Source organism: Equus przewalskii, chromosome 4 (genome assembly GCF_037783145.1).
Source record: "Equus przewalskii isolate Varuska chromosome 4, EquPr2, whole genome shotgun sequence".
NCBI lineage: Eukaryota > Metazoa > Chordata > Mammalia > Perissodactyla > Equidae > Equus > Equus przewalskii.
The window spans coordinates 7,128,745-7,153,781 of record NC_091834.1 but is presented as its reverse complement, the minus strand read 5'-3'; the positions used below and the strand labels follow the sequence as shown (position 1 = coordinate 7,153,781).

Sequence of the window (25,037 nt, the reverse complement as noted above, 5' to 3'; positions counted from 1 at the left end):
CCGGCCACCCACCGCGCGGCCCGGCCCGCTCGCCGCCGCGCCGGCTCCTCCCAGCCCCCGCCCCCGGGACCCCCTCGGGCCGCGCCGCCGCCGCAGCCCGGCACCGCCGCGCCCGAGGGCTCGCCGCCCGGACGGCTGGCTGCCCCCGCCGTGAGGGCCGCCCGCCGAGGACGCTGAGCGCGGCCGCGGGCTCGCCCGGCCGCCGGGGCCCCGCGGGATCCTGCCCCTCCCGCCCCACCCCCACCCCTTCCCGAACGGGAGGACAACAAACCCGCCGCCGAGTGCGGGCAGCTCCGGCGCGGGCCGCCCCGGCCGCGACAACCCCGCCGGCGGCTCGCGGACCCCCTCTCCGACTGTCGCCGGCCTCCCTGGCGCGCGTTCCTGCTCCCGCCGCCTCTCTCACTCCTCAACCGAAACTTTCCTACTTACCAAACCCGTCGCCATTACCAAGTCTTTCAAGCTCCGTCTTCCCCCTCCCCTCAACCCCCCGGGGGTTGAGCCTCCTCCCAGCTCTTTCGCTCCCTCATTGGGCTGCGGGACTGCCACTCGGGCCTTCCCCTTCCCCATTGGGTGATACCGTGGTCCGTCTCGGGGGGCGGCCTTGTATTGACTTTTGTGTTGTGTTTACTGGAGAAGACGGCGTGTCAATCACTACAGCGAGCGCTTCGGATTGGATTGCTGCCGAGACTCCGGGGACCCAAGCCAAACTTCGCCCACGAAATGGATTGTGGGTTCGTAGTCTCAACCTTCCTCCTTTTCTCTGGGAAACTGCAGGCCGGAGGAACCGGTTGGACTACATATCCCAGAGGTGCGTGGAAAGCGCAGTCTTGATAGTAAACAAGAGTCATAGGGACACGTGTATCAGCTCGTTTGTTTTGGTGTCTAGGACAAAAGGGAGGGGGCGGAGGAAGGGAGTGTTTTAAAGCTTTGGCCTCTTCCCTTCCTTTGGGCCTGTGCTAGCGCTCAGAACAGGCCCAACGTCTCAGAGCAGCACCCATTCCGGGCCATAAACAGGCAGCATCGCTCGCTGCTCGAGTTTGGCTGGAGGCCAAGGTATTGTTTTAGTGCGAGGGGAAGGAGATGACTGCACAAGCGGAAGCACAGCAGCCTCGCGAGGGACCCAGTCACCCACAAATCACGGTCGCAGGCATGATGGGGGTAATAAAGGTGGTGCTGGGCTCCAGCGGGAAGAACTAGAATTCCTTTTTCCTGAGCCTTGCCTCACCACCCTCCGGGACAGACACTTGAGAGGTTTTCTTTGCCAGCTCTGTTCAGTTCACCCAAGATTTGTTGAATGCCGGCTATGTGCCAGGCACTGAGAGGCTTGGGAATGAACAGCGAGAGAGAAGCTCAGGGTCTAGAGAATTTACAAAGCTGGAAGCGGAGTGGGCGATTACTATTGACTTTGAAATTGAATCAAGTCAAACTGGTGTTCTCTATATTGACCGGCTTGCTCAGGGTGATTAAGGTAATCCAGAGGGGTATAATTTGTGACTTAAATTGACTTAATTTGGGAATCATTGTCTAAATTTCTCTGGTGAGTTTTTGTTAGCCATTTTCCCCCTCATTACAGCTGGCCACTGATGAAAGAGAAGAATGTCTTTCCAATTCGTTTCTACTAGGAGTTCCTCCTTAACTTACTAATGCTCTGACTCACCAGAGGCTGGCTTCTCTGGCTTTATAGTTGTCTTCACTTTAAACATGGCTGCCCAGCACAGTCCACCTATTTTGTAATTGATGGTTTTACCGTTCACGTTACACAGACATGATTAAGCTTTTTTCCTTTGAACCTTTGGTGTTTAATCATTTATGCTGTAGGTTTTATATCTTTAGGTTACTAGATGTATGCTTAGTGTTTAAGAGGAGAACTTACATTAGTAAGAAATCCGTAAAGTCAAACTTTTGAAAAGAACGCGAAATCATAGCTAATTATTCTTAAACTCCCTACATTTCTTGAATTTTTAAATCTACCTAAAAGTAACATAAGAAATGAAGAAATCCCAAATAACCCTATGTTGAAATGAGTTTTCAGTTCTTTTAGTGATTCCCTGTTTGAATCCTTGAAGTGAAATTATTTGTAAGATAGTCCTCTCTGTGATCAAAGATGTACTTTCTGTATTCACGAATAGTAATCAAACAGGTTTTTTTTCTTAAGATAATTCAGAGGGCCAAGAAAATGCCTCCGTTTTTCCCTGAGGAAAAAGTACAAGATTTGAACCGATCATCTTTCAGAGATTGTGATCCAAAAAAGAACTTGACTGTGTCCCTGCTATCCTGTAGATCCTTATTTCCTCATTTCCTCCTCCTCTGTTTTTTCAGTGGAGGTTCATTGTGCCCCAAAATTGACACTATAAACTCCAATGTGTAAGTTCTTCATAAGAAAAATCCGTGGAATTTACTTACTCATTTAAAATTAAAATCTGAGATATTTATAACTAACTCCCTCCAGGAAACTAAAAAGCTTTCCTTTCAAAAGAATGAGCTCTCAAGAGCATGAACCCCTCCTTTCCCTCTTCATTGCATAAACCAGGAGTTCTGCTTTCGGTTAAACCTTACTTTATTTGAAAAGTTTTTCTATTTGAAAGTTTTTACTAAAGGCTTAGTGCAGATATTTTTCTTCGTGGACACTGTGATGGGAAGAATAATTTCCACTTCAGATCAAGATATTGTGCATTCTTAGAAGTAAGAATTTATCTTTTAGTAGCACTGTGAAGTTTTTTCTGTTCACTCATTCATTCAAAAATATTTAGTTCCTACTATTTGTTGCCCACTGTGCTGGACTGATAAAGATACAAAGATATAAAATATTTTCACATACTTTCATCTTTGCCCAAGTCATTGAATATAAAGGTAAAATTCTGATAGTTCAGTCACAACTGATTAAGTATCTGTGTTAGAATTCTCTACCCCTTTCAGTAGACAATTAGTTCTGTCTTCTGACTTCCCTGGGAAACTAAATGATGACATTAGTACCTGATGTATATTCAACAGGAACATCCTTATTATTATTTAGGTGACTGACAAAATCAGCCAACTCATAAGCCAGAACAAAGATTAAAGCACCAAACTAGTAAGATCTCCTTGGAAATCTTTACATATATAAATTCTACTCTTCCACTGAAACAGATATAATTAAAGAACTTTTATCTGTTCTTCAGATGTCTCCACGATAAAATTAACATTAAAAAATCAGTGTCTTTAAATAACACTCTTGGTTAGCACAGGTACAATATATATACACCCACATAATTATACACATAAACTATGCCAAAATGTGTCAGGAAGTTATCTAAAATCAAGATGTCTTTTCAACAGTTGTAAAGTTACTTCTGTTATCATAATGAAATATCAAGTTCTAATTTTTTAAAGATAGTAAGAATAAAAAGGTAAATCCTATTTAGGGGTGAAATTAAACAGTGTATTTCCCTTGATTCCACCACATTTGGCCTACCAATGACTACACTGCTGGACTAAGAAAAAAGTTCAAGCACACGGCACTGCTTGAATACTGAGAATGTCGCTTTTCAAATTGTCAAAAGGTAAGCAAATGAAATCACTCAAATCAAGTACTAAAATTAGGAAATGGAGCACATGTGTGGTCTAAAACAGTAAGTGCCCACACTTTTCAGATAGCATCTTTCTTGGTAGACTATTTAAACTCTCACAGATATCCTTCCATATATCTTACCATATTTTAAAATGAGTTATTATAAAGTTATATAATTAGTTGAAAGTACTCAGGTAAACTCAAATCGTAATGAAATGCCTAGGAGCCAAAGATGTATTATGTGTTTCTTGTGCTTGTAATTACTGATGCAACTAAAAGTTTAAATTTGGTTCTGATGACCATAAAGCAAGACCCTTCTTCGGTAGTCAGTATGTGGGTCAACATTACCACCAGCAGGAGGAAGAGTCAAGGGAGAAAAGAGAAATCAAGAATGATTGTTGGGTTTCTAGCTTGGGTAAGGTTTCTGGCTTAGGTGATTGTGTTTTGTTGATGCTATTGACTGAGATAGGAAATGCTGGCAAGAACAGATTTGGAGACTGGGAGAGGGGAAAGGATGGGTTCAACTTTAGATGATGAACTGGCTGTGTAGGCAAGAAATTGATGTACAGGGTTCCTGTTAGCAGCTGAACATGTTTGGAGTTTAGAAGATCCAAGTCTAGAGAAATAAACTTGGCTATCCTCAGGACATAGAGGGGACTACCTATGTGGTTTCAATTGCCCTCAAAAAGCTGTTGTAAGTTGTCCCATTTGGTATAAATGAAAATGTGAGTATTTAGAGAGGGCAACAAATAATTCTACTTAATCCTACTTCCAATTTGGAAAAACAAGCAGCAGCAATATGAGGATTTTCATTTGCTCAAATGACTCTTCTCATGTCTTTCATTGGAAATTTTCTAGACTGGATAATTCCTGTTATCTGAACCGTGGACCACAATTTCCCACACTTTTTTCTGCTCATGTCTGTTTGGTATCCCAGGCCCTTCTCTGTGTATTTTCTTTCAGTTTCCAGTCAAATGCACCTCATTTTAGAGACAATTAAGTCTGCTACAATGCAATTAAAACCATAAGAACAGTATGTGCGTAGTCTTACCACACTGGGCCACGCTTGATATTTCTGCTTACATTCGCCTCCCCCAGTGTTTACATCAGCTGCTCCTCCTCTCTCTGTCACCATCTCTTACGCAACGTTTTGTCTGGGCAATGAATAGATGCCTGCAGAAAAAATGAGTGAAAACATAGGGGAAAACAAGCAGCATGAGTTTTCATGTTAACATGTAGTGGATTATGTGTTAGGCCGTACGTCATATGCTCTTTTGAACACTGACTCTCGAATAGCTCCCATGTGCTTTCTTGCTCTATATCTTCATCACTAGCATTTGAGAACAGGTCTCATCTTCTAGCTACATTATATAATAGGGACTATTCTGCGTCTTCCTCACGGTGTCAGTCACACAAAGGCAAACACCATGTGTCTAATTAATATACTTCAATTCTTCAAGCTAAACAGCATGTCATAATGTGCTATAGTAATAAAAATGTTGAGGATATTTAAGTTCAGCTTTAAGGAGCAATTAGGAGAAAAAGATTTGCTAAAGATGTCTTTATAGCAAGCACCTCTCCTAAAATAAAATATGATTTGGCTTAAAAAAATGTCATTTGTGTACATTTCAAGAATATAGTTATTTTGTAAAGGGAAGTACACTTGTATTAACTGTCAGTCTTTGGCCTAAAAGAGGCAGTGGAATGCTAGGAATACACATTTATTCTCCTGTTCCTCAGCAGGATACACGGACATTTCCAATTAGGACAAAGATGGAAAATCAGCAATCAGAACTTTATCCAACATTTTGACTGGTTATATTTATTGCTCATAAACTCATTCAAGGGTTCCACTTTGTTACCTTTTTTCCTGTTAAATAGAAAACATTTAGCTCAGGTGCCAATCTTTAAAAACAAAAAAGAAAAAACAAAAAAGATTGGCCACAGTTGTTAGCTCAGGTGCCAATCTTTAAAAAAAAAAAATAGAAAACATTTAGGGTTTCACTTCCGGGTTGTTGCAGTCAAGGGCCAAGGCTGCTTTTGTCACCTCAGAGTCCATTTCCAGGTGGCACTGCAACTTCCCCTTGCACCTGGAAATAAGGGCCTTCTTCTGGTTTTCCAGTTGAGAGTACAAAACGCCTTTCCTTACTATAGCAACTCCTTTATAATTGGTACTAACAAAACATTTCCTGTCTGCACATTCTGCGGTAGTATTTTTTATATTTGGGAAAATGGCAAGGGTCAGGCTGTGGTTAAATCAAAATCTGGGAGAGCCACCTCAAAGGGGGCATTTCATTTTTCTGGTATAGGCATTTACTTCCACATCACACATCATCACATCTTCCCACGTATCAATGTTACATGCTTCTTCAGGATTTCCTAGGCAATGTTAGATTTACAAACTGAGCATCAAAAGGGACAGAATGACTCAGATCTGTTGGTCAAATAAAGTTCTCCTCTCAAAAAAATCTTAATGTCTCCTTTGGAAACTTTATGCAAATATCTCTATACAGTGGGCTCAATAACATCATTATTAGGAAAATATATGAGGCCAAGAATTGCCCAAGGAACCAAGAGCTTTCAGTGGCCCATGAGTTCTGCCACGGACTCACAAAGTAGGTGAATTTCAAGTTCCTGATTCTCCTGGGTTATACAGGTGAATTGACTTAAGTTCTCATAGTTATTATCGGGCAAACAAGTCCTCGGAAAATAGCTGGTGTACTTTACTGCTTCTATTTCCATAATACTTTCAAGGTGTTTTTAAAAAATACCTGTGAAGACTAACAACTATATAGTTTCAGTCACTCAACATTCCTTATAATTCTATTTCTCCCTGATGTATTAATAATTCTGCTTCTCCCTTAGGTATTAACATAATTGGATATTAGAATGCCTTCTTCAGTTCCTTAACAAAGCCTTGGCTTATGCAGATGCTTTACTTACCGCTCTAGGCTTACAGCATATAAGTTTCTTTAAGAATGCCTAAGGTCATCTAATCCTTGTTATAAACATGACATTTTCTTGAGAAAATTAGGGAATATTATATCAGTATTTTAAAGATGCTTTAGAAAGGAAAAGGACTAGCACTTAATCTTACATATTTCAATAAAATCAGAGGCCTTTGCTTCACGCCCTGTTTCACTTGCAGCTTTCCTTAGCATTTTAAATAGTCTGCTAGCAAGAGTTTATTAACAGTAAGCCAAATACATTCACCCAGCTGTGTCACACATAGTGTATATGTTAAAATATTTGCACCAAGCCCTAGTTCATATTGATATGTAGGAAACACACACACACACCTAGACACACACTTGATATTTATTTAAAACAAATAAGGGGAAGCATCTTTGCGTTAAAAGAATGTTCTCTGAGAACTCAAGAATACAATCCCATTTACAATTGCTACAAAAATTAAAAAAGAAATCTAGGAATAAATTTAACCAAGGAGGTGAAAGACCGATACAATCAAAATTGTAGGACATTACTGAAAGAAATCGATGACATAAAGAAATGGAAAGAGATTCCATGCACATGGATTGGAAGAAAGTTAAAATGTCCATACTACCTAAAGCAATCTACAGATTCAATGCAATCCCAGTCAGAATCCCAATGACATTCTTCACAGAAATAGAACAAAGAATTCTAAAATTCATATGGGGCAACAAAAGACCCCAAATAGCTAAAGCAATCCTGAGAAAAAGAACAAAGCTGGAGGCATCACAATCCCCGACTTCAAAATATACTACAAAGCCATAGTAATCAAAACAGCATGGTTGGGTACAAAAAGAGACACAGATCAATAAAACAGAATTGAAAGCCCAGAAATAAAACCACACATCTCTAGACAGCTAATCTTCAACAAAGGCACCAAGAAAATACAATGGAGAAAGGAAAGTCTCTTCAATAAATGGTGTTGGGAAAACTGGATGGCCATGTGCAAAAGAATGAAAGGAGACCACTATCTTTTGCCATACACAAAAATTACTTGAAGGTAAGACATGAAACCGTAAAACTCCTAGAAGAAAATATAGGCAGTACACTTTTTTTTTTTGAGGAAGATTAGCCCTGAGCTAACATCTGCCACCAATCCTATTTTTTTGCTGAGGAAGACTGGCCCTGAGCTAACATCTGTGCCCATCTTCCTCTACTTTATATGTGGGATGCCTGCCACAGCACGGCTTGATAAGTGGTACATAGGTCTACACCTGAGATCCAAAACAGCGAACGCTGCACTGCTGAAGTGGAACATGCGAACTTAACTGCTGCGCCACCAGGCTGGCCCCAGCAGTACACTCTTGACATCAATCTTAGAAGGATCTTTTCAAATACCATGTCTACTCAGGCAAAGGAAACAAAAGAAAAAAATAAACAAATGGGGCTGGTCCGGTGGTGTACTGGTTAAGTTCACGTGCTCCACTTCGGCAGCCTGGGGTTTGCAGGTTTGGATCCCGAGGTGCAGCCCTAGCACCCCTCTTCAAGTCATGCTGTGGTGGCATCCCACATAAAACAGAGGAAGATTAGCATCAGATGTTAGCTCAGGGCCAATCTTCCTCACAAAAAGAATAAACAAATGGGACTTCATCAGAATAAAGAGCTTCTGCAAGACAAAGGAAAGCAGGAACACAAAAAGACAACCCACCAACGGGGAGAAAATATTTGCAAATCATATATCCAACAAGTGGTTGATCTCCAAAATATATAAAGAACTCATACAACAACAACAAAACAAACCGATCAAAAAATGGGCGGAGGATATGAACAGACATTTTTCCAAAGATATACAGGTGGCCAATAGGCACATGAAAAGATGTTCAACATCACTAATCATCAGGGAAATGCACATCAAGACTACATTGAGATATCACCTTATACCCATTAGAATAGCTATAATTGGGGCCAGCCCCGTGGCCGAGTGGTTAAGTTCGCGTACTCCACTTCGGTGGCCCAGGGTTTCACCAGTTCCAATCGTGGGAGCAGACATGGCACTGCTCATCAAGCCATGCTGAGGGGGCATCCCACATGCCACAACTAGAAGGACCCACAACTAAAAAATACACAACTATGTACTGGGGGGCTTTGGGAGAAAAAGGGAAAAAAAAATCTTAAAAAACAAAAAGAATGGCTATAATCATCAAGACAAAAAATAACAAATGTTCGAGAGGAGGTGGAGAAAAGGAACCTAATACACGCTGGTGGGAATGCAAACTGGTGCAAACACTATGGAAAACAGTATGGCGATTTCTCAAAAAATTAAAAATAGAAATACCCTATGACCCAGCAATCCCACTACTGGGTATTTATCCAAAGAACTTGAAATCAACAATATAAAGAGACTGACACACCCCTATGTTCATTGCAGCACTATTCACAATAGCCAAGATGTGGAAGCAACCCAAGTGCCCATCGACTGATGAATGGATAAAGAAGATGTGCTATATATACACAATGGAATACTACTCAGCATAACAAAGACCAAATTGTCCCATTTGCAAGAACATGGATGGACCTTGAGGGTATTATGTTAAGTGAGATAAGCCAGACAAAGACAAACACCATATGATTTCACTCATATGTGGATGATAAACACACGGATAAAGAGAACAGATCACTGGTTACCAGAGGGGAAGGGAGTTGGAGGGTGGGCATAAGGGGTAAAGGGGCACATATGTATGGTGATGGACAAGTAACAATGTACAACTGAAATTTCACAATGTTATAAACTATTATATATAAAAAAAATTCTCCAAGAAGAATTCTTACCACCTACAATGCATCCTTGAATAAAAGTTCAACAGAGAATTTCCACCTGGTAAGGATTCTTGGTTAGTGATTAAATAATGACATCCACGAGTCAAAGTAGAGGTATTTTAATTAGTTACTTTAACACAGAAATTCCCTAAATTCCCAGATTTATTTAGTTATTCCAAATGGCCAAATTAGTCTGCAATATACCACAGTTATTTATATCACATATGATTAATAGTTAAAATTTTAGAAAACCTATTGCCATACAGAATACTTCTTGCTGTATTATGCCCAAGGGGATCGCTGCCACATAGGCCACAGCACTATCATGCTTTCACATAATGCAGGATGCACTACGTAAGTCATACTAAAGAAACAAGCCAAAAAAAAAAACTTCATTAAAAACAACATATTTTATTATAAAAGTGTGCTTTATTATAAGGAAAATTTAAATATAACCAACAATACTGAAAATACTGTAACTGGCATGTACAGCCTTGGTCAGAGTTCTTTATTTGAGAGGAATTCGTTTGCTATTCCATGAAGAGTTAACAATCAGTTTATGCAACAAAATACGTAACTGGAAAAAGTGAATCAAGTTAAGAATTCAGAATGACGAACCAGGAATTTGGGGTTTGATGTGTTTTTTTCTTGTTTAACAGACACTGCTTTTAAAATAAAATCTGAAATAGAAAAGAAGTCATCTTCATGTAGTCAGCTCTCTTCCTACCAGAAAGTTTGCAAAATTGTTAAACAGTGTTCTAAAATGTGGCTGAAGTTATTATACTTTACATACTTTAACTTCTTATATATACATTATCTGATTAACATATTTTAACCACGTTTTCATTCTACAAGTAAGACCATAAACATTCTCGAACAAGACCACCCTAGCCACAGAATAATTTTACCTATGTATATTTATTTCTATGAAACAAGTTTCCCAAAATGAAATTGCGCATTTAAAAATGAACTGGTTACAATTAATCTCTCTGGACACTGGGGTCATTGGAGGCCTAGAAATCACATAAGAGTATATTGCTTTGGCTGAATATAATTAAATTCACCTTATGGAGCAGAATAATGAGCAGAGCAGTTAGCAATGAAAATCTATTCAGTCTGAGTTCCTTCTGCCCTTTTACCTATGAATCTACATGAAAGCAAACGGCAAGGCCTAATGGGACACCTGGAATGGACGGAAACCCCTTTTATCTCTACATATGGTTTTGCTGATAAAAACTTCTCTCTACGGCCTTCAGGGAAACCACGGGAGCAGGTGTCTGCAAAGGATTGTACTGTGTCCGCCTAGTGAAGGACAAAGAAACATCCTGTGGGCACGGTGACAAGGACCCCAAAACAGTTTTGGCATAGGAGGGTTTTTTTTTTTTCTTTTTCAGTATATGTAAGATCTCGGGCTTTTAGAAGACAGATAAGTTTAAATAGCTTTTTAAAAAAACTTTGTGACATTACATGTCAAACTAATTTTTAAAGATAAAGAAAACAGAGAATTGCAAAATGAAAAAAGGAAGCAGAGAAATATTCTTTACGAGGAAAATGTGTTAATGATCTCTCATCTAAAAAAGATTTCTCCTTCCCTATTATCCTAATGACTAAATTGCCTGTCCTTAAAACCACTGGAATATGTAGGTTACTGACATATGCCAAAGAAGTCAAAATGTACTTTATTGCAAAAATATAAAAGGTCTTTAAATTGCATATGATGTTTTATACCATTTCACCAATAGGCCAAGGCCAGCACATAACTTATCAAGCCAGAAGAACTTTAAAACAAAAATGATTAAAATTGTACTTACTAGCTATAGTGAGTTGTAAAAAGAGTATGAGGCCATGCTGTACAGCATGATTCACTGCCAGGATCCCTCTTACGCGGGCATGTCACTAACACAGCAGTCGGAGAAAGTCAAAATGAACACACACCACCTATGAGAACACCCTTGAATTATCTTCTTAAACACTGATACTTTCCATATATTACAATCATTTGAATAAACTTTTTCAGTCAAATCATAATTCTGTGGAGTAGAAAGTCCTTTTATCAGTTTGTTGATATTTTTATGATCTACTCTTTAGAAAGTGATGTTAAAGCCTATTGACTATTAAATCACTACTCTGTTTACAGATACATTGTCAATGTAGAAAAAGGAAAAACCTGGAGTCACAGAAAATGCTTGGCATCTACACAAACACATTGTCAGTGGGCTAACCACTACTGCCTGCTTGGTCACTACAGGCCTTCTTGCTCCACACTTTTGCCTCATGCAGTGGGTTCCACGATATCCATGTTGGTTCCAAACAGGGCCACCAACTGTTCTTCATAGGTGGCAATGTTCCTCTTCATAATTTCCATGCAAGGTCCCAAAAGCCTTTCAAATGCCTGCACATCCATGGCTGAGCAAAGAGGAGAATAAAGACAAATCAATCACCGTCTCTGTAAATCTGCAGAATTTCTAAGTCGTCTGTGATACCCATTCTGCATATATGTCCACAACGCAACGGTGTTTTTAGATCAATATTATAACACACAAGAGAAAGGCATAAAAGGGAAAATGTTCCACTTCACAAAGGAAGCAGCCGGGCGCCCTCGGCAACACGATGTGCACCACGAGGCTGGCGGGAGGTTCCCCATCCACGCTGGGAAGAGAAGGAGCGACTGTCATGGCAAGGCCTTGGAGTTTAAAAAATTACATCGGTTTTGATGTCACCACCTTAGTAACAGAAACTCCTTAAGGCAAGACAGTGTTTTCTACCCTGTTTTCCCTCGTCGGGGTTTACAAGGCCATGTTGTGAAGACCCAGTGGGACCTGTTACATTTTTATTCTTTCATACTATTGTCTAGTCAACTCAAAATGGCAACCCAGATTGTGCTCTGTCCATTTCCATGAGTTTGTGCCATATGTCACTTTGCTTGCCTGTCTCATGCATTTTTTAAAGTAAATTTATAATATACACATGGAAGATATGTTCACACTCTCTACCAAAGAAATACATATTAAAATACCGGGGGTTTTGGCTTTCAAATTCACAAAGGTAAAAAGGCAATGTTTACAAGAATTGAGTGCGTGGACATTCTTGCACTGCTGGTAGCATGCAAACTGGTACAAATAAAAGTGATCTGCCAATATATACCAAAAGCCAGAAAGAGAAAACCAGCTTCTGAGACCATTTCTAAGGAAAAATCCTATATATGGAAAAGCAGTCTAGACCCACACACACCAGGAAGCTGCTCACCCCCAAAATGAAGCCAGAACCTTCAAAATATTTACCAGTGGGAATGATTAATCATGTATAATGTGCATAGATAACTAATAGAATATTACAATTTGATGTAATAAAATGAATGAAAATGCCTCTGCTATAATGAATGGAAAAAGCAGTTTACAAAATTAAAAACAGGAAACTCATGCAAATAAAAAAAGACAAGAAGACATTACACTAGGATGTGGAAGTCACTGGCTGGTGGTGGTACAGGTGACTCCTGGTTTTTCCTGCCTTTTCTGTATTTCTCAAATTTCCTTTAATGTGAATAGAATAATTTATTCTAGCAAGAAATTAACAGGACTTCCCTCACACCACCTTTACTCTTACTGTCTAATATCTCCACTCAGGGAAATTACCTGTCAGTTTCTAACTGTGTTCTCTTTCATCCAAGCATAACACTTGATTAATATTATACTTACTTAAAACCTTTTAAAAAGTGACTTCTGTAAGAAGTTAATTCTGAGGATACTTGCAAATCTTAAGAACACTGAAGCTAAGTTTATTCTACTGAACTGTGGATGAGGAGCACAGAGTGGCTAATTACTGTTGAATCAATTTTTTTTTTTTTTGGAAGATTAGCCCTGAGCTAACATCTGCCACCAATCCTCCTCTTTTTTGCTGAGGAAGATTGGCCCTGAGCTAACGTCTGTGCCCATCTTCCTCTACTTTATATGTGGGATGCCTGCCACAGCATGGCTTGATGAACATGCATAGGTCCGTGCCTGGGATCCAAACTGGCTAACTCCAGGCCGCTGAAGCAGAGTGTGCAAACTTAACCACTGTGCCAGCCCCTCAATTTTCTTTCTTTCTTTTTTTTTTTGGTGAGGAAGATTGCAGCTGAGCTAACATCTATGCCAATCTTCCTCTGTTTTGTATGTGGGATGCCACCACAGCATGGCTTGATGAGTGGTCCTAGGTCCGCACCCTGGATCCAAACTGGCAAACCCCAGGCCGCCAAAGTGGAGCACACAAACCCAACCACCACACCACAAGGCTAGTCCCTTGAATCAATTTTCTTAAAGAAAATGTCATCAATATTCACACCTCCTGAATTACGTTTCTCATTATTAAGGAAGCTATTTCTCGTATATAAAGTCTCATATATAGAGAGAGGTCTTCCAGCCGAAGATGGCATTTCTGTCAGGCTGCTATGTAGTATAAGAGAGTAATAAACAGTGGAACCACAAAGAAAATTTCCCTGTGCTCTGACAGACCTGAACCTTTGCTTCCGAGGACCAGGAGGAGTGAGTACTCCCACAGACATTCCGACTCTCCCTGCACAGCTTAGCGTACTTTATAAAAATGTCGTCTGAGCCTTCTTTTTTGAGGAACACAGTGCATGTTGTTTTGAAAGATTAGATATAAACCTGGTACTTGGAATTCTCATTTTAACTCCTAAAATAAGATGCTATTTCATGCCTATAAAAAAAAAAGAACACGATATGTATGTACGTAAAGATTGTTAAAGAAAAAAATGGCTTTCGCAAATTGATTTTATAATGCCATGAATCCTAACCTTGTTATATGTTGTGGGGACCATAAGACGTGTGAACCCAATAAAATAACGCGTACAACGTGAATATATGAAGTGCAGACGTAATTTCAACCAGGAGCAGCACGCCCACCGCTATGAGTCCTACCTAAACATTTGACGGTCCCAATGGCGTGAGCGGAAGCGGCTCGAGGTTTGTTAGTCACCAGGGCCAGCTCTCCGAAGTACTGTCCCCGGGAACACCGAGCGATTTCGACTGCGCCATTCTCTTCTGCTTCTGATTTACCCTGGCAAGGTAGATAAAAGCATTAACTCTTACCCAACGTATGAAAAATGAAAGTTAACCTTAGTCTAAACTTCAAAAGGAAAATCTGTTATGTTCCTTTCTAATTTTATGTGGACTTTTAGACTTAACGAACGCTTACCTTCCTTTTCATAGTGATTTTCACTTCTCCAGATTCTACGATGAAAAAAGAATCAGCCAAATCTCCCTGTGAGAATAAAACAAAAACAGAGGGTGAAAATGCAGATGCAGCTGACGGCACTCCTGTTCCCCATCAAACCCCTGAAATCAATCTGACGCCAGTGTTCACACGATTTGCCTGAAAAGTGAGGCCTCGAGGAACAAACTACCTTTCTAAAATGAGAGGTTACGATCGACAATTATATAGTAACGATTTCACTTGTAAAATTATTTGAAATAAAATACTCTCTACTATAGCATCTCTGCTAAAACTAGCCAAGAAAATATGGCAAGTAACATGGGGGTGAGAATTTGACCCCAACTTCAGCCTGGATAGCGGCACCATTTCCCAGCAGCGTCTCCGCAGTCAGCAGGCACACGTCTGCCGATCCTGTCCACCCTGTGTCATCCTAATACATTGGCCTGGGGACGTGAGGGAGCCTATTGACTCCCAAAGAGCAGAAAGCACCCAGAGTTACTGGGAAACGGGAGATGTGGGCCTGAGGCTTTCACTGCCCTTAGCTAGGGACCCAACTCCAAGATGCCAGTTTCCTGACACTCCACCGCAAGGCCCTGAACGACTTCCCAAAGAAAAGTGCTGCCATTCTAACTACAGACCCGTTTTTTTTTCTTGGCTTTGTTTTTGAATGAACGCTGTCTTCATTTCCAACGATGCCTTCTGAATTAAAGAGTATAATACGAAAGAAAACAAATACTGGCTTTTCTGAGCCTCTCAAAGTGGTTCTGGAGAAACCTAGGTATTTCACAACTCTTTAGGACAACTCAAGAAATACAGTATCAGATTACATGACAAAAATAAATGTGGAGCCTAGGTTTATATAATATAGTGCTGACATGTATGTTTATAAATGCTTAAAAGACAACTAACACCTCAAAATATCTTTGATAAACCCTAAGTATAATATACATATCTTCTTTCCTTTATCTTTATATGAGGTTTTCATAAGAGCTTCATGTTAAATTTTCAAATGTTTTGAATCATAATAGGTCTATCAACTACTGTGTCGTTTTGTTTGTTTTCAAAACATGTTCTAAGTGCATGTGAAACCTGGATGGAGTCTGTGGACTGTGTCGGTGTCAGTGTCCTAGTCTTGATGTGATGTTACAGTGGTGCCAGATGCACGGGGAGAAACGGGAGGAAGGGTGCCTGGGACCTCTCAGTACTGTTTTTGCAACTTCCTGTGAATCTATAATTATTTCAAAAGAAAAGGCTAAAAGAAATCATTCCAAGAGTGCTCTATACTTTGTCATTTATCAATTTATTTGGCAGAACCTCAGCTCTGTTCTCTAATTTGACTCCACTTCGCAATCCCTGACTGCTCTAATCTGTGCATGTGCGTGTGTGTGTGTGCATGTGTGCGTGTGCGTGTGGAGAGACTGATTTACTTGTTTCTTTGCCTTCTAAAACAATTACTCTTTCCTCAGTCTCACACACTTTGAATCTTGTTCTACAGAGATCAAAAGAAGAGAGAATATTTTAGAGAAAGAGCACAATCCAGTTTAATGTCATGGTACAAAAATTACAGAATCTATTGCAAATCTGTTCTTCAAAAATTGTACCTAGGAAATCAGGTGCTATCATCTGCATGCTTTACCTGTGAACTTCAACTATCTTCATAAATCCTACTTCTTGGCAGCCCTACTCTAAGCAAGGTATGTGACACTACTGGTTCCAACTGGGATCTTAGCAAAGGAATAAAGGTTGAACAGCCCCTTAGCCCCACTGATGCCTGCAGGCCAGGATGGTCTGTGAGCAGTGTGTTCCCTCCTTGGTTAATTTATCAGGGAGGAGCCTCATCATGAAGTGATGACGCAGAACTCTCCAGTATCTTCCACCGCACCCTGCGAGTCCTCACGAATCTCATGGACACTCGCTCTTTTTTCCTCTTATAAATGACATCATCTTCTTTACATATATGTGAATTTCATGTCATGTCCAAATGTAAAATTATGCAGAAAGCCATTTGATGATTTAATACATATTCATCAGGAGCTAATGATGTAAATAAAAATATTCAAATAGCTCAATGGCTGTAAATTAAACCATTTGTAACAGGTCATTTGATGGATGTAATATTCATTTAATCCATCACTACAGACTAATTACAGACACATAAGAACACCTGGTCAAGATTTACAATGTATAAGAACTTTTTGGAATATAACCCGAAACTGAATTACGTAAAAAAGCATTATACCTGAGCAATGATTTGCTCTCCGTCGCTGTAGACTTTGGTGCCGATCACATCCACCACTTTCAGGCGTTCAGAAACCTACAAAGAAAAAAAGACAATATTAAACAGAAACAGACTAATGGAGTAATCTTGTCTATTTCAGAGGTTAAAAATTGGTAGCCTCTAGGCCAAATAAACTGAGCAGTGTGTGTCTTATATTAATTACCAGCATTGTAAAATAAACAAATTTCTCACAAAAATTCGAATTTCCAGCTTCTCTTAAAAAATCAGGAAACTGAGCAACACACAGGCCCTATTTCCACACGGCAACGACACACTATGGTGGCACAGCAGCTGGTTTTTTACATGGGGCACATGTTCTCCAGTTTACTCAAGTCCCTTCCTGGCTTGGTTCCTTCTTTATGTTACTTGCCTAGCTCAGAAGGCATTTGGATTTACAAGCCCTGATCTATTTTTATTTAAAGAGATATGCTGTTAGAGAAGATGAGCTGCCTAATATGCATCTGTAATGTGGCCAAAGTTTCTACCAGGCATAAACTGACAATCCAACAAAGAGAGATTTCAGCAGATGAGTCAGAACTGACCCCCAGGTTTCTGGCCATGGTGGTAGAAGGAAGGCACTGCCATCCACTAAGGAGGGGAAGAAGGGGTGGAGTAGATTCGAGATGTCTGTTAGACATCCGAGAGGCGATGTTAAATACGCAGGCGGATAAATGAGTCTGGCATTCAAGGGAGGGGCCTGGCCTGGTTATGGCAATTTTCAGACCCATCAGCACAGAGACGGTAGGTGTTTAAGGCTAGGGGACCTGACAAGTTCCCCAAGTGAATATGTGTAGCCTGAAAAAAAGGGAAGGCCAATTTTAAGAGGAAAGGAGAAGAGGAATAAAGAGCAAAGATGAGTGAAAAGGAGAGGCTGGTGAGGACATTTTCTATTTAGATAACCTCTCCTGTAAAGGTCTAACTGGTGTGGCTACCACCTGTATCTACATGATTGTTCTAAGTCTGCTTTTAAAAGACCACATATAAATGTGCTACAGATTCTGGTATAATGACAGGTAGTAAAACAAATACTTAGTTATACAAACGCCACAATTTAATCTTTTCAAATGAAAATATGGATAGATTTTTACACCAAGAAGCTTTTCCATACAACTAAATATTCCTAACAAAACAGACGCTTCTAAAGCAAAGCAAAATGAAAGCATAAACAGAGACTGACCTCCAAAGATTTAAGGAACGGCAGCGACTCAATGAAGCTTTCATACATTTTTCTCTTTTTGGCGTTATTTTTCACAATTATTCTCCTGAAGGTTACTCTGTCCTAAAATCAGGATATCAAATACAAGGACAGTTAAAAGGTAGATTTTTATGGGGGAAAAAAGTCTGAAGAGAGAGTTTCATTTTATTCCCTAAATGGAACAAACAATAATGAAAGATTTAGAAATAAAAGATTAATATTATTATACTTTTAATGCAACTCCTTTCAGATTTTTGTTTCTTCAAGCATAAAACATAAAATCATATAAAATGTTACCTTCACTTTTTTAAAGGAAGCATCAGTTCACTTTAATTCAGAAGGAAATCTGACAAACATATAATTTAGCTATACCCACAGGGTGGCGCTCTTGAACCATTTTAAAAAAATGGATACTGGCGTATAGTTCTTTTTTTTCCCCAGCTTTTTTGAGAGAGAAGTGACCTATAATAGTGTCTAAGTTTAAAGTGTATAACATGTTGATTTGACACACATATTTGCAAAATGATTACCCCAGTAGGGTTATTTAATAGTTGTATCCTGTCACATAATTACTATTTCTTTTTTATGGTGAGAACATTTAAGATCTAGCCTCTTAGCAACTTTTGGTATATATTTAGATCCCCAGAATTTATTCATCTTATAACTGGAAGTTTGTGCCCTTTGACATCGTGCCCTTTCCCCACCCCCAGCCAACCACCACGCCAATCTGTTTCCATGAGTCTGGGCTAGCACTGAATTCTTCTACTGTGCGTGACAGCCCTAGAGTGTTACGCAATCAACTTGGTGGGACATGACAGCATTTTTATAAGAAATAAAGTAGAACAGAAAATCTCAGAGTATATCCCTTGGAGCAAAGTGTTGTCTTGCTCAATATTTACTTCAGTTACACACAAAGACACACACACACATGCAGTGGTTATGATGTCTCTGTGTGTTTCTTAAAGTGGACTGCAGTAAAAAGTACATGAAAAACACTATTAGAAAATGTTTTTTAGGGGGCTGGCCCCGTGGCCAAGCGGTTAAGTTCGCGCGCTCCGCTGCAGGCGGCCCAGTGTTTCGTTGGTTCGAATCCTGGGCGCGGACATGACACTGCTCATCAAACCACGCTGAGGCGGCATCCCACATGCCACAACTAGAAGGACCCACATCGAAGAATATACAACTATGTACCGGGGGGCTTTGGGGAGAAAAAGGAAAAAATAAAATCTTTTAAAAAAAAAAAAAAAAAAAAGAAAATGTTTTTTAGTCATAAAGCAATTATAATGTAAGAGATCTTGAAAAATTATTTACTCTAGCTTCTTTGCCACACCCATATTATGTTAGTTTTCTTTTTTAAAAATGTGAAGGCACAGAGAAATTACAACTTTCTTGAGTAGGGTTTAATTCCAGTGTTTATCATGCTCATAGTTTTAAAATGTTCCTATGTTTATACTACTTAATCTCAAAGATGAGGAACTTAATTAAGAAACCAGGGCAATCTTTAAAGATAGCTCAAAAAATGGTTTTCCTATAAATTTTATTTTCAAAAAATTCCTGCAAAAACTTTTAGTTCTAAATTAAAAGCCCTCAGAATTATGTTAGTTTGGCATACATTGATAAACAATTATATAATTTTAATATAAAATAAAAATAATTTAACACAAAATAAAATTGTTAATAACATTAAGAATTATATAATTTTAATATAAAATAAAAGATGTTATTTAATTAATAAATTACTGTGCCAACATATTAAGGCTGAATTTAAATGAACTGCTACAACTAAGAAAAACGCCAGTGTGGATGCAAGTCTCTAGCAAATTAAACATCCTGTTCTCTAATTTAGTTTACTACAGTTTATAAGGGTGGTAATTTGGACTTGTATTCTTAATTTTTTTTTTAGAAGAGAAAATTTCACAATTAATAAAAATATTGAAATAATTTCCAAGCCTGCCTCTGCATCAGAATCAGCTATAGTGTTAAAAAAAGAAAAAAAAAAACCCAAAGGTTTCTGAGATCCCAGACTTTAATAACTCCAAATCTCTGTATGCAGGGCTCAATAATCTCTATTTCATAAAAGCTCCCCAAGTGATCCTGATACATAATCAGATTTGAGAACCAGCTGCAACACCATTTTACGGACAGAGTTTACTGCAAAACAGAGAAAACTAGAAATAGTTTAGTGATTTAGAAATTAACAACGGGGGGGAGAGGAGGAGGGGGAGAGAGAGATACCGGGAGCACAGGACAAAATAAAATAAAATGAGAAGGAAAAAAGAAATTAACTACAATGAGCTATACGTCTCAGGAAGAATTTCCTAGTAATGGCCCAGCTCTTCACACCCACTGTGACATGCAAATCAAGTCCAGAAAGCGCCATTTCCAATGTCTTCATCCTGGTCCTTGCAGTAATCGCCTCTCTGAACCATCAGCACGGCTGTGCAGATGAGTTAATCCTCTGAGGCTCCCAGCGGCCGAGCGGCATTTACAAAGTCAGGCTACACTACAATGGACTCTTCTCTTGGGATTTCCTTATCTTTACACCAGCACATATATGGCAGAGCTCCAATCTGTTGGCCTTGAAAGAAAAATATCTTTTCCAGTCGACTTTCTCTGAAAAGGGGCTAGTTAGGTGAGTTGGTCTTAAAAAGCAGATTTGAAGTATTAACTGATTGTTAATTCTAAGTGTTTTAAAAAGTTTTTTAAAAAGCCATTGACTTATGCACATACCCCAAGGTGATCCTCACAAACTGCCCACTTTATTATAAAGTTTAATAACATGTATAGATTAGTACAGATCTCTGAAAATGCTTAATCCTCCTTGAGAGCTTAAGTATTGAGCACACGGGGAAATGCTGGGACTTGATACCTCAATAAGGTTTCTCCCAGGGCTGAAAACTATCAGTATTCTAAAGGGGCCCGCCTGCAAAATATGTGATCTTGTACCGAGGACGTGCGAGGAGGTGGCTTCCTTCCACGTGACAGTCTGACCCTGGCTGGCAACCCCACTGGGAGGGGTTTGAATTTTCAAATGATAGCTTCCTTAATGGAACAGGTCACAGCAGACCTCAGGTTCCCCTGCCACTCTGAGGACAGGCACACACTTCTACGGCCCAAGTCTGCTCTGGTTTGGAGTTTTTCCTTTGCTGGCTTTGGGTGTTCAAATCTCTGCTAGTCCTTAAAACACTTCAGATGAGGAGGTCTCTTCCACCTGAAGCAATTCCAGTTTTCCTTCTACAACTTAAAAAGTAACTCGTCCCATTTTTAATAAGTAAACAGTCACTGCCTGGCTCTAACAAGAGGTAATGTACAGTATATCTCGTTTCTCTGATGAACAGATATTTTCCCAGCTGAATCCACTTCATCAGATCCCGAGTCAGGACTGAAGAACGTGTAACTTCTGTAACACTGCAGTCCTCGGCAATGAGACTTTGAACATGCTTCGAAGGATCTCAACCTCTCCTGCTTCCACAAAAGGATTTGAGAGAAACAACCTGGAAAACGCATGACAAAACCATAGGCGGCTGTCTTCCACAATTTGACAAGAAAATACAAATATCGTAAACATTCCACTAAATCCGTGCTGAAGGCGTGTTCTGAGCACCCACAGCGCCGGGGTCTCCCGGGAGCTTATGAGAAATGCTGGCTCACGGGCCTCACCCTGGACCCGCTGCCTCATCACGGTGACCCGCAAGCACGGCAGAGTCTGAGCAGCGTGCCACCTTCAACACTCTTTAGAGGGCCAGCTGTGCCAGTGCCTGCCGCTGCATCCTGGTGTCACCTCCGAGACTTTCAGTCTTGTAGAAAGACCACAGTAAGAAATTTATTTTAAAAGCCCAGGTCCCGCCCCGAGAGATTCTGCTTCAATCTGTCCTAGGCAGGAGGATTTTTCTTGAAACACCCCACGTAATTCCGATGCGCGGCCAGGTGACCAGCAGGGGCCTGGAGTGCTTGTTCTCCATGTGGCTGCTTCCACGGCAAAGCTGTTCCCAGTCCCCGTCTGCCACATGAGAGGACCCGTCCGCCGTCCACCGTGGTCGCTCACACCCTTGCGTGCATCCCAATCACGAGCCAGGCTCGCTCCGATACACATCGCCGGGCCCCTTCTCCAGAGTTTCTGATTGAGCGGGCTCAGATCAGTGAGTGGGGCTCCAGAATCTGCATTTCTAGCAAGTTCTCAGGTAATACAGATGCTGGTGGTCAAGGGGCAACACTTTGGGAACCACAGATGATGATACTCACCTCAGAAAGCTATCTGAGAAAATAACACTGAAGGTGTGTTTGTTTTGTGTGGCTGGCTGTTTTTTTAAGAGGGAGTAACAGAGGAGCACTTTGGATCTGCGTGTCTTTCCCAGGGCCAGGAGGACCTAGGATCCTGACTTGACTGAGGAAAAGAACACAAAGACTGAACCCAGCGCGGTCTCAGTGCCCAACAGTTCAGCATCCAGCAGCGACTTAATAACTTCCCTGACGACCAGGGATCCCAAATCAATCTGCCTGTGAGAACTGAAATACTCTCTATCTACCTGGCTTTTGTCACAGCTCTTTTGACAAATAACATTCAGGTCCAACAAATACTTCACTCACCAAACCCCACAGAGCACCAGGGGACGTGGCAGTGATTGTAGCCGCTCTGGGCGTGTTGTACATTAAGGCCAGTTCGCCGAAGCTCCCACGATTGTCGTAGTTACCGACGCACCTTCCAACACCATCGCATTTTACGTAAATATCAAACGTTCCCCTGTTGCACACATGAAAAACAAGAGACAAAAGAAATTCACGCAAAATCTCATTACAGTAAAACATTATTTCAGACAAGAGGCCTGTGCAATACAATCTCGTTTCCAGCCTCCCTTTCCCCTGTGATGACAATAAGTAATAAAAGGGCATCGATAGGTGCCGGAGACGCCATCTGTGCCTGACAAGCATCTCTAAACTAGGGGACGGACACACACGTGCCTGCTGGGAAAATGAGACTAAACGATAACAACTCAAGATAATAAATGATAAAAACGTAACTAAGATTGTAACCAAACAGCAAACGCACAGACGACCACCTGAAGGAATGTCAATCAAACTGCCACCTGCGGTTACCTCTGAGTGTAAGAAAGGGAAGGATTCCAGGGACAGTCACTGTGTGATTAAAGAGTTTTCTGTTTCTAAAATGAACACACATTACTTTTGTGATCAGAAAAAAATAACCATTTTTTTAAAAGAACACAGCTCTAACAAGTTGGTCAGCCACTACTCTGCAGTACTTACGAGGGTCTCTTACCACCTAAAGGAGGGGCCATGACACTGCGGCCCACAGACTGGCCGCCTGCTTTTGTAGAGAAAGTTTTATCGGAACACGAACACACGGGCTTCTTTCTGCACCCTCTGCAGCTGGTGTGCACCCCAGCAGCAGAGTCGAGCAGTTGCGACCGAGACCACACTCTCCGGCCCTTTACATCAACTGGCCCTTTACTTTAGAGTAACCTCAGTCTAAAGTAAAAAGTGGTAGGAATTCAGACTAAATATCTGATCCTGGTCTTTTCATAGGTTTTCTGTGCTTGTCTTTCAATGGGGGTTTGTTTTTTAGGCAAATAAGACTCAGTCTCGAGTCACTGCACTACGTATCATGCAGATTCTGTATTTACATGGACCACATCCTCCTTGTGGAGGACTGTCTTTCCATATATTGTATTTCATCAGAGAATATGGGGTTAAGGCTTGCTGAAGCACCTGTGAGGGCAGACAGGAGAAATCATTTGGCTTTATTCTGTTGCCTAAATTCTAACAAAGAGAAAAAAGGGAGTTGTTTTAAGATTAGAAAAGGACTATGAATGACAAAGATACAATAGAAACAAAAAATAAGATAATAGACCAAAGATATTAATGACTAAGGAAGAGAATAATTGGTTTTTAATATAACTCATGGATAGAATGGCTGTTTCAAGGATACCTTCTAAGATTTGTTGCATGACTATTTTTCAAGTAGAGATTAATTCCTCTATTTACACTATCTACAATGCTGCACTAAAACTGTTTCCTACATTTCTACTTTGAATAGGACAAAAAATACAACAAACGTGCTGATGAGATGTCAGATGGGCTACCAGTCCAGCTGAAATCCCGTGTGCCGCTCTTTCCTACAGATGTCTCCCCTGATAACGTGAGGCCTCAGAAGCGCAGAGCCACGGGAGAGCCCAGAGGGGGCCAAGAGACCTGGCTGTTAAGTCGGCTCCACACTGATCCTCTGGGTGACCGTACCCCACTCCTGTCCCTTCTGTGTGCCTGAGCGAGAGTCTTCATCTGTCAAGTGGGTGATCAGGATCTGACTGAAAAGGGAATGGTCTATATACAAACGTAAGGCGGTTTTTGTAGCCAAAATAACTACTACGGACGATTAATCCTGTATTGTATTTGGGGTTCTCATACACCCCTACAATTAAATACAGTTAAACAGCTGAGAGAACTTCTGAGCTGTTTCATAACAAAATCATGATTTCAATTCACATATGGATAACTGGTTCTGTTCTAGTCTAAAATCACAGACTCCACCCCCACCCTGGGCCGTGCCTCGGCAACAGCTCCACGGGGCACCAAGGCATTAGGGAGGACGGAGTGAGGCATCCGTGGAAACCCCTGATTCGGAGAGCATGCACTACTGATGTACGCGAGACACCACCAGCAGGGCCCAGGGCAAGAAAAAAGGCCCAGGCAGACAGACGAGGAGTGATTTTCTGCAGGGCCTCTGAGTTGAACACAACTCTACCCAGAGAGGCAAACGTAATGCGATAAATCCGGCTGGAAGATGATCTGTGTTCCACACGTAACGGGAGGGGCTGGGGGTACCGGCCCTCCCATAAACACTTCACCATCGCTTTACAAAAGGGCAGAAATCAAGACGCAGTGCACACTGCTCCCCTACCACATTTTAGGTCTCCTGTCTAGTTACTGCGTAAAGCGCACTGTGTCTTTTTTTTGGTTTTTTTTTGGGGGGGAAGATTAGCCCTGAGCTAACATCTGCTGCCAATCCTCTACACACTAGGCCTGCTTTCATGGTCTAGTACGGC

At 40.8% G+C, this 25,037-nt stretch overlaps 2 protein-coding genes and 1 long non-coding RNA gene across 5 annotated transcripts in view; 1 reads left to right on the top strand and 2 right to left on the bottom strand.

Annotated features, from left to right (window-relative positions):
• The window catches only part of HBP1 (HMG-box transcription factor 1), a 33,451-nt gene extending 27,975 nt beyond the window's left edge, over nt 1–5,476 (bottom strand). The window contains exon 1 of one of the 2 annotated variants that reach the window (XM_008536475.2): nt 430–5,476. In XM_008536475.2, coding sequence (XP_008534697.1) covers nt 430–567 — 138 coding nt within the window. In that variant the 5' untranslated portion in view covers nt 568–5,476. Of the gene's footprint in view, nt 1–271 lie in introns of both variants that reach the window. The other variant, XM_070617162.1, reaches the window with a different exon arrangement.
• On the top strand, nt 374–24,460 carry LOC139082983 (uncharacterized). Of its 2 annotated transcripts, none has more exons than XR_011539409.1 (3): nt 374–808; nt 16,002–16,200; nt 21,318–23,771. It is a non-coding gene; the product is annotated as an uncharacterized lncRNA (long non-coding RNA). The 2 variants fall into 2 exon arrangements; XR_011539410.1 differs by lacking the exon at nt 21,318–23,771 and adding an exon at nt 24,032–24,460 and having other exon boundaries at nt 668–808.
• Nucleotides 9,705–25,037, bottom strand: part of PRKAR2B (protein kinase cAMP-dependent type II regulatory subunit beta) — a 109,010-nt gene continuing 93,677 nt past the window's right edge. Inside the window, exons 6-11 of the mRNA XM_070617169.1 lie at nt 22,567–22,720; nt 17,962–18,063; nt 16,746–16,820; nt 14,489–14,554; nt 14,212–14,350; nt 9,705–11,701 (exon numbers count right to left, since the gene is read on the bottom strand). Of these exons, the coding sequence (XP_070473270.1) occupies nt 11,568–11,701; nt 14,212–14,350; nt 14,489–14,554; nt 16,746–16,820; nt 17,962–18,063; nt 22,567–22,720 (670 nt within the window). The 3' untranslated portion in view covers nt 9,705–11,567. The remainder of the gene's footprint in view (nt 11,702–14,211; nt 14,351–14,488; nt 14,555–16,745; nt 16,821–17,961; nt 18,064–22,566; nt 22,721–25,037) is intronic.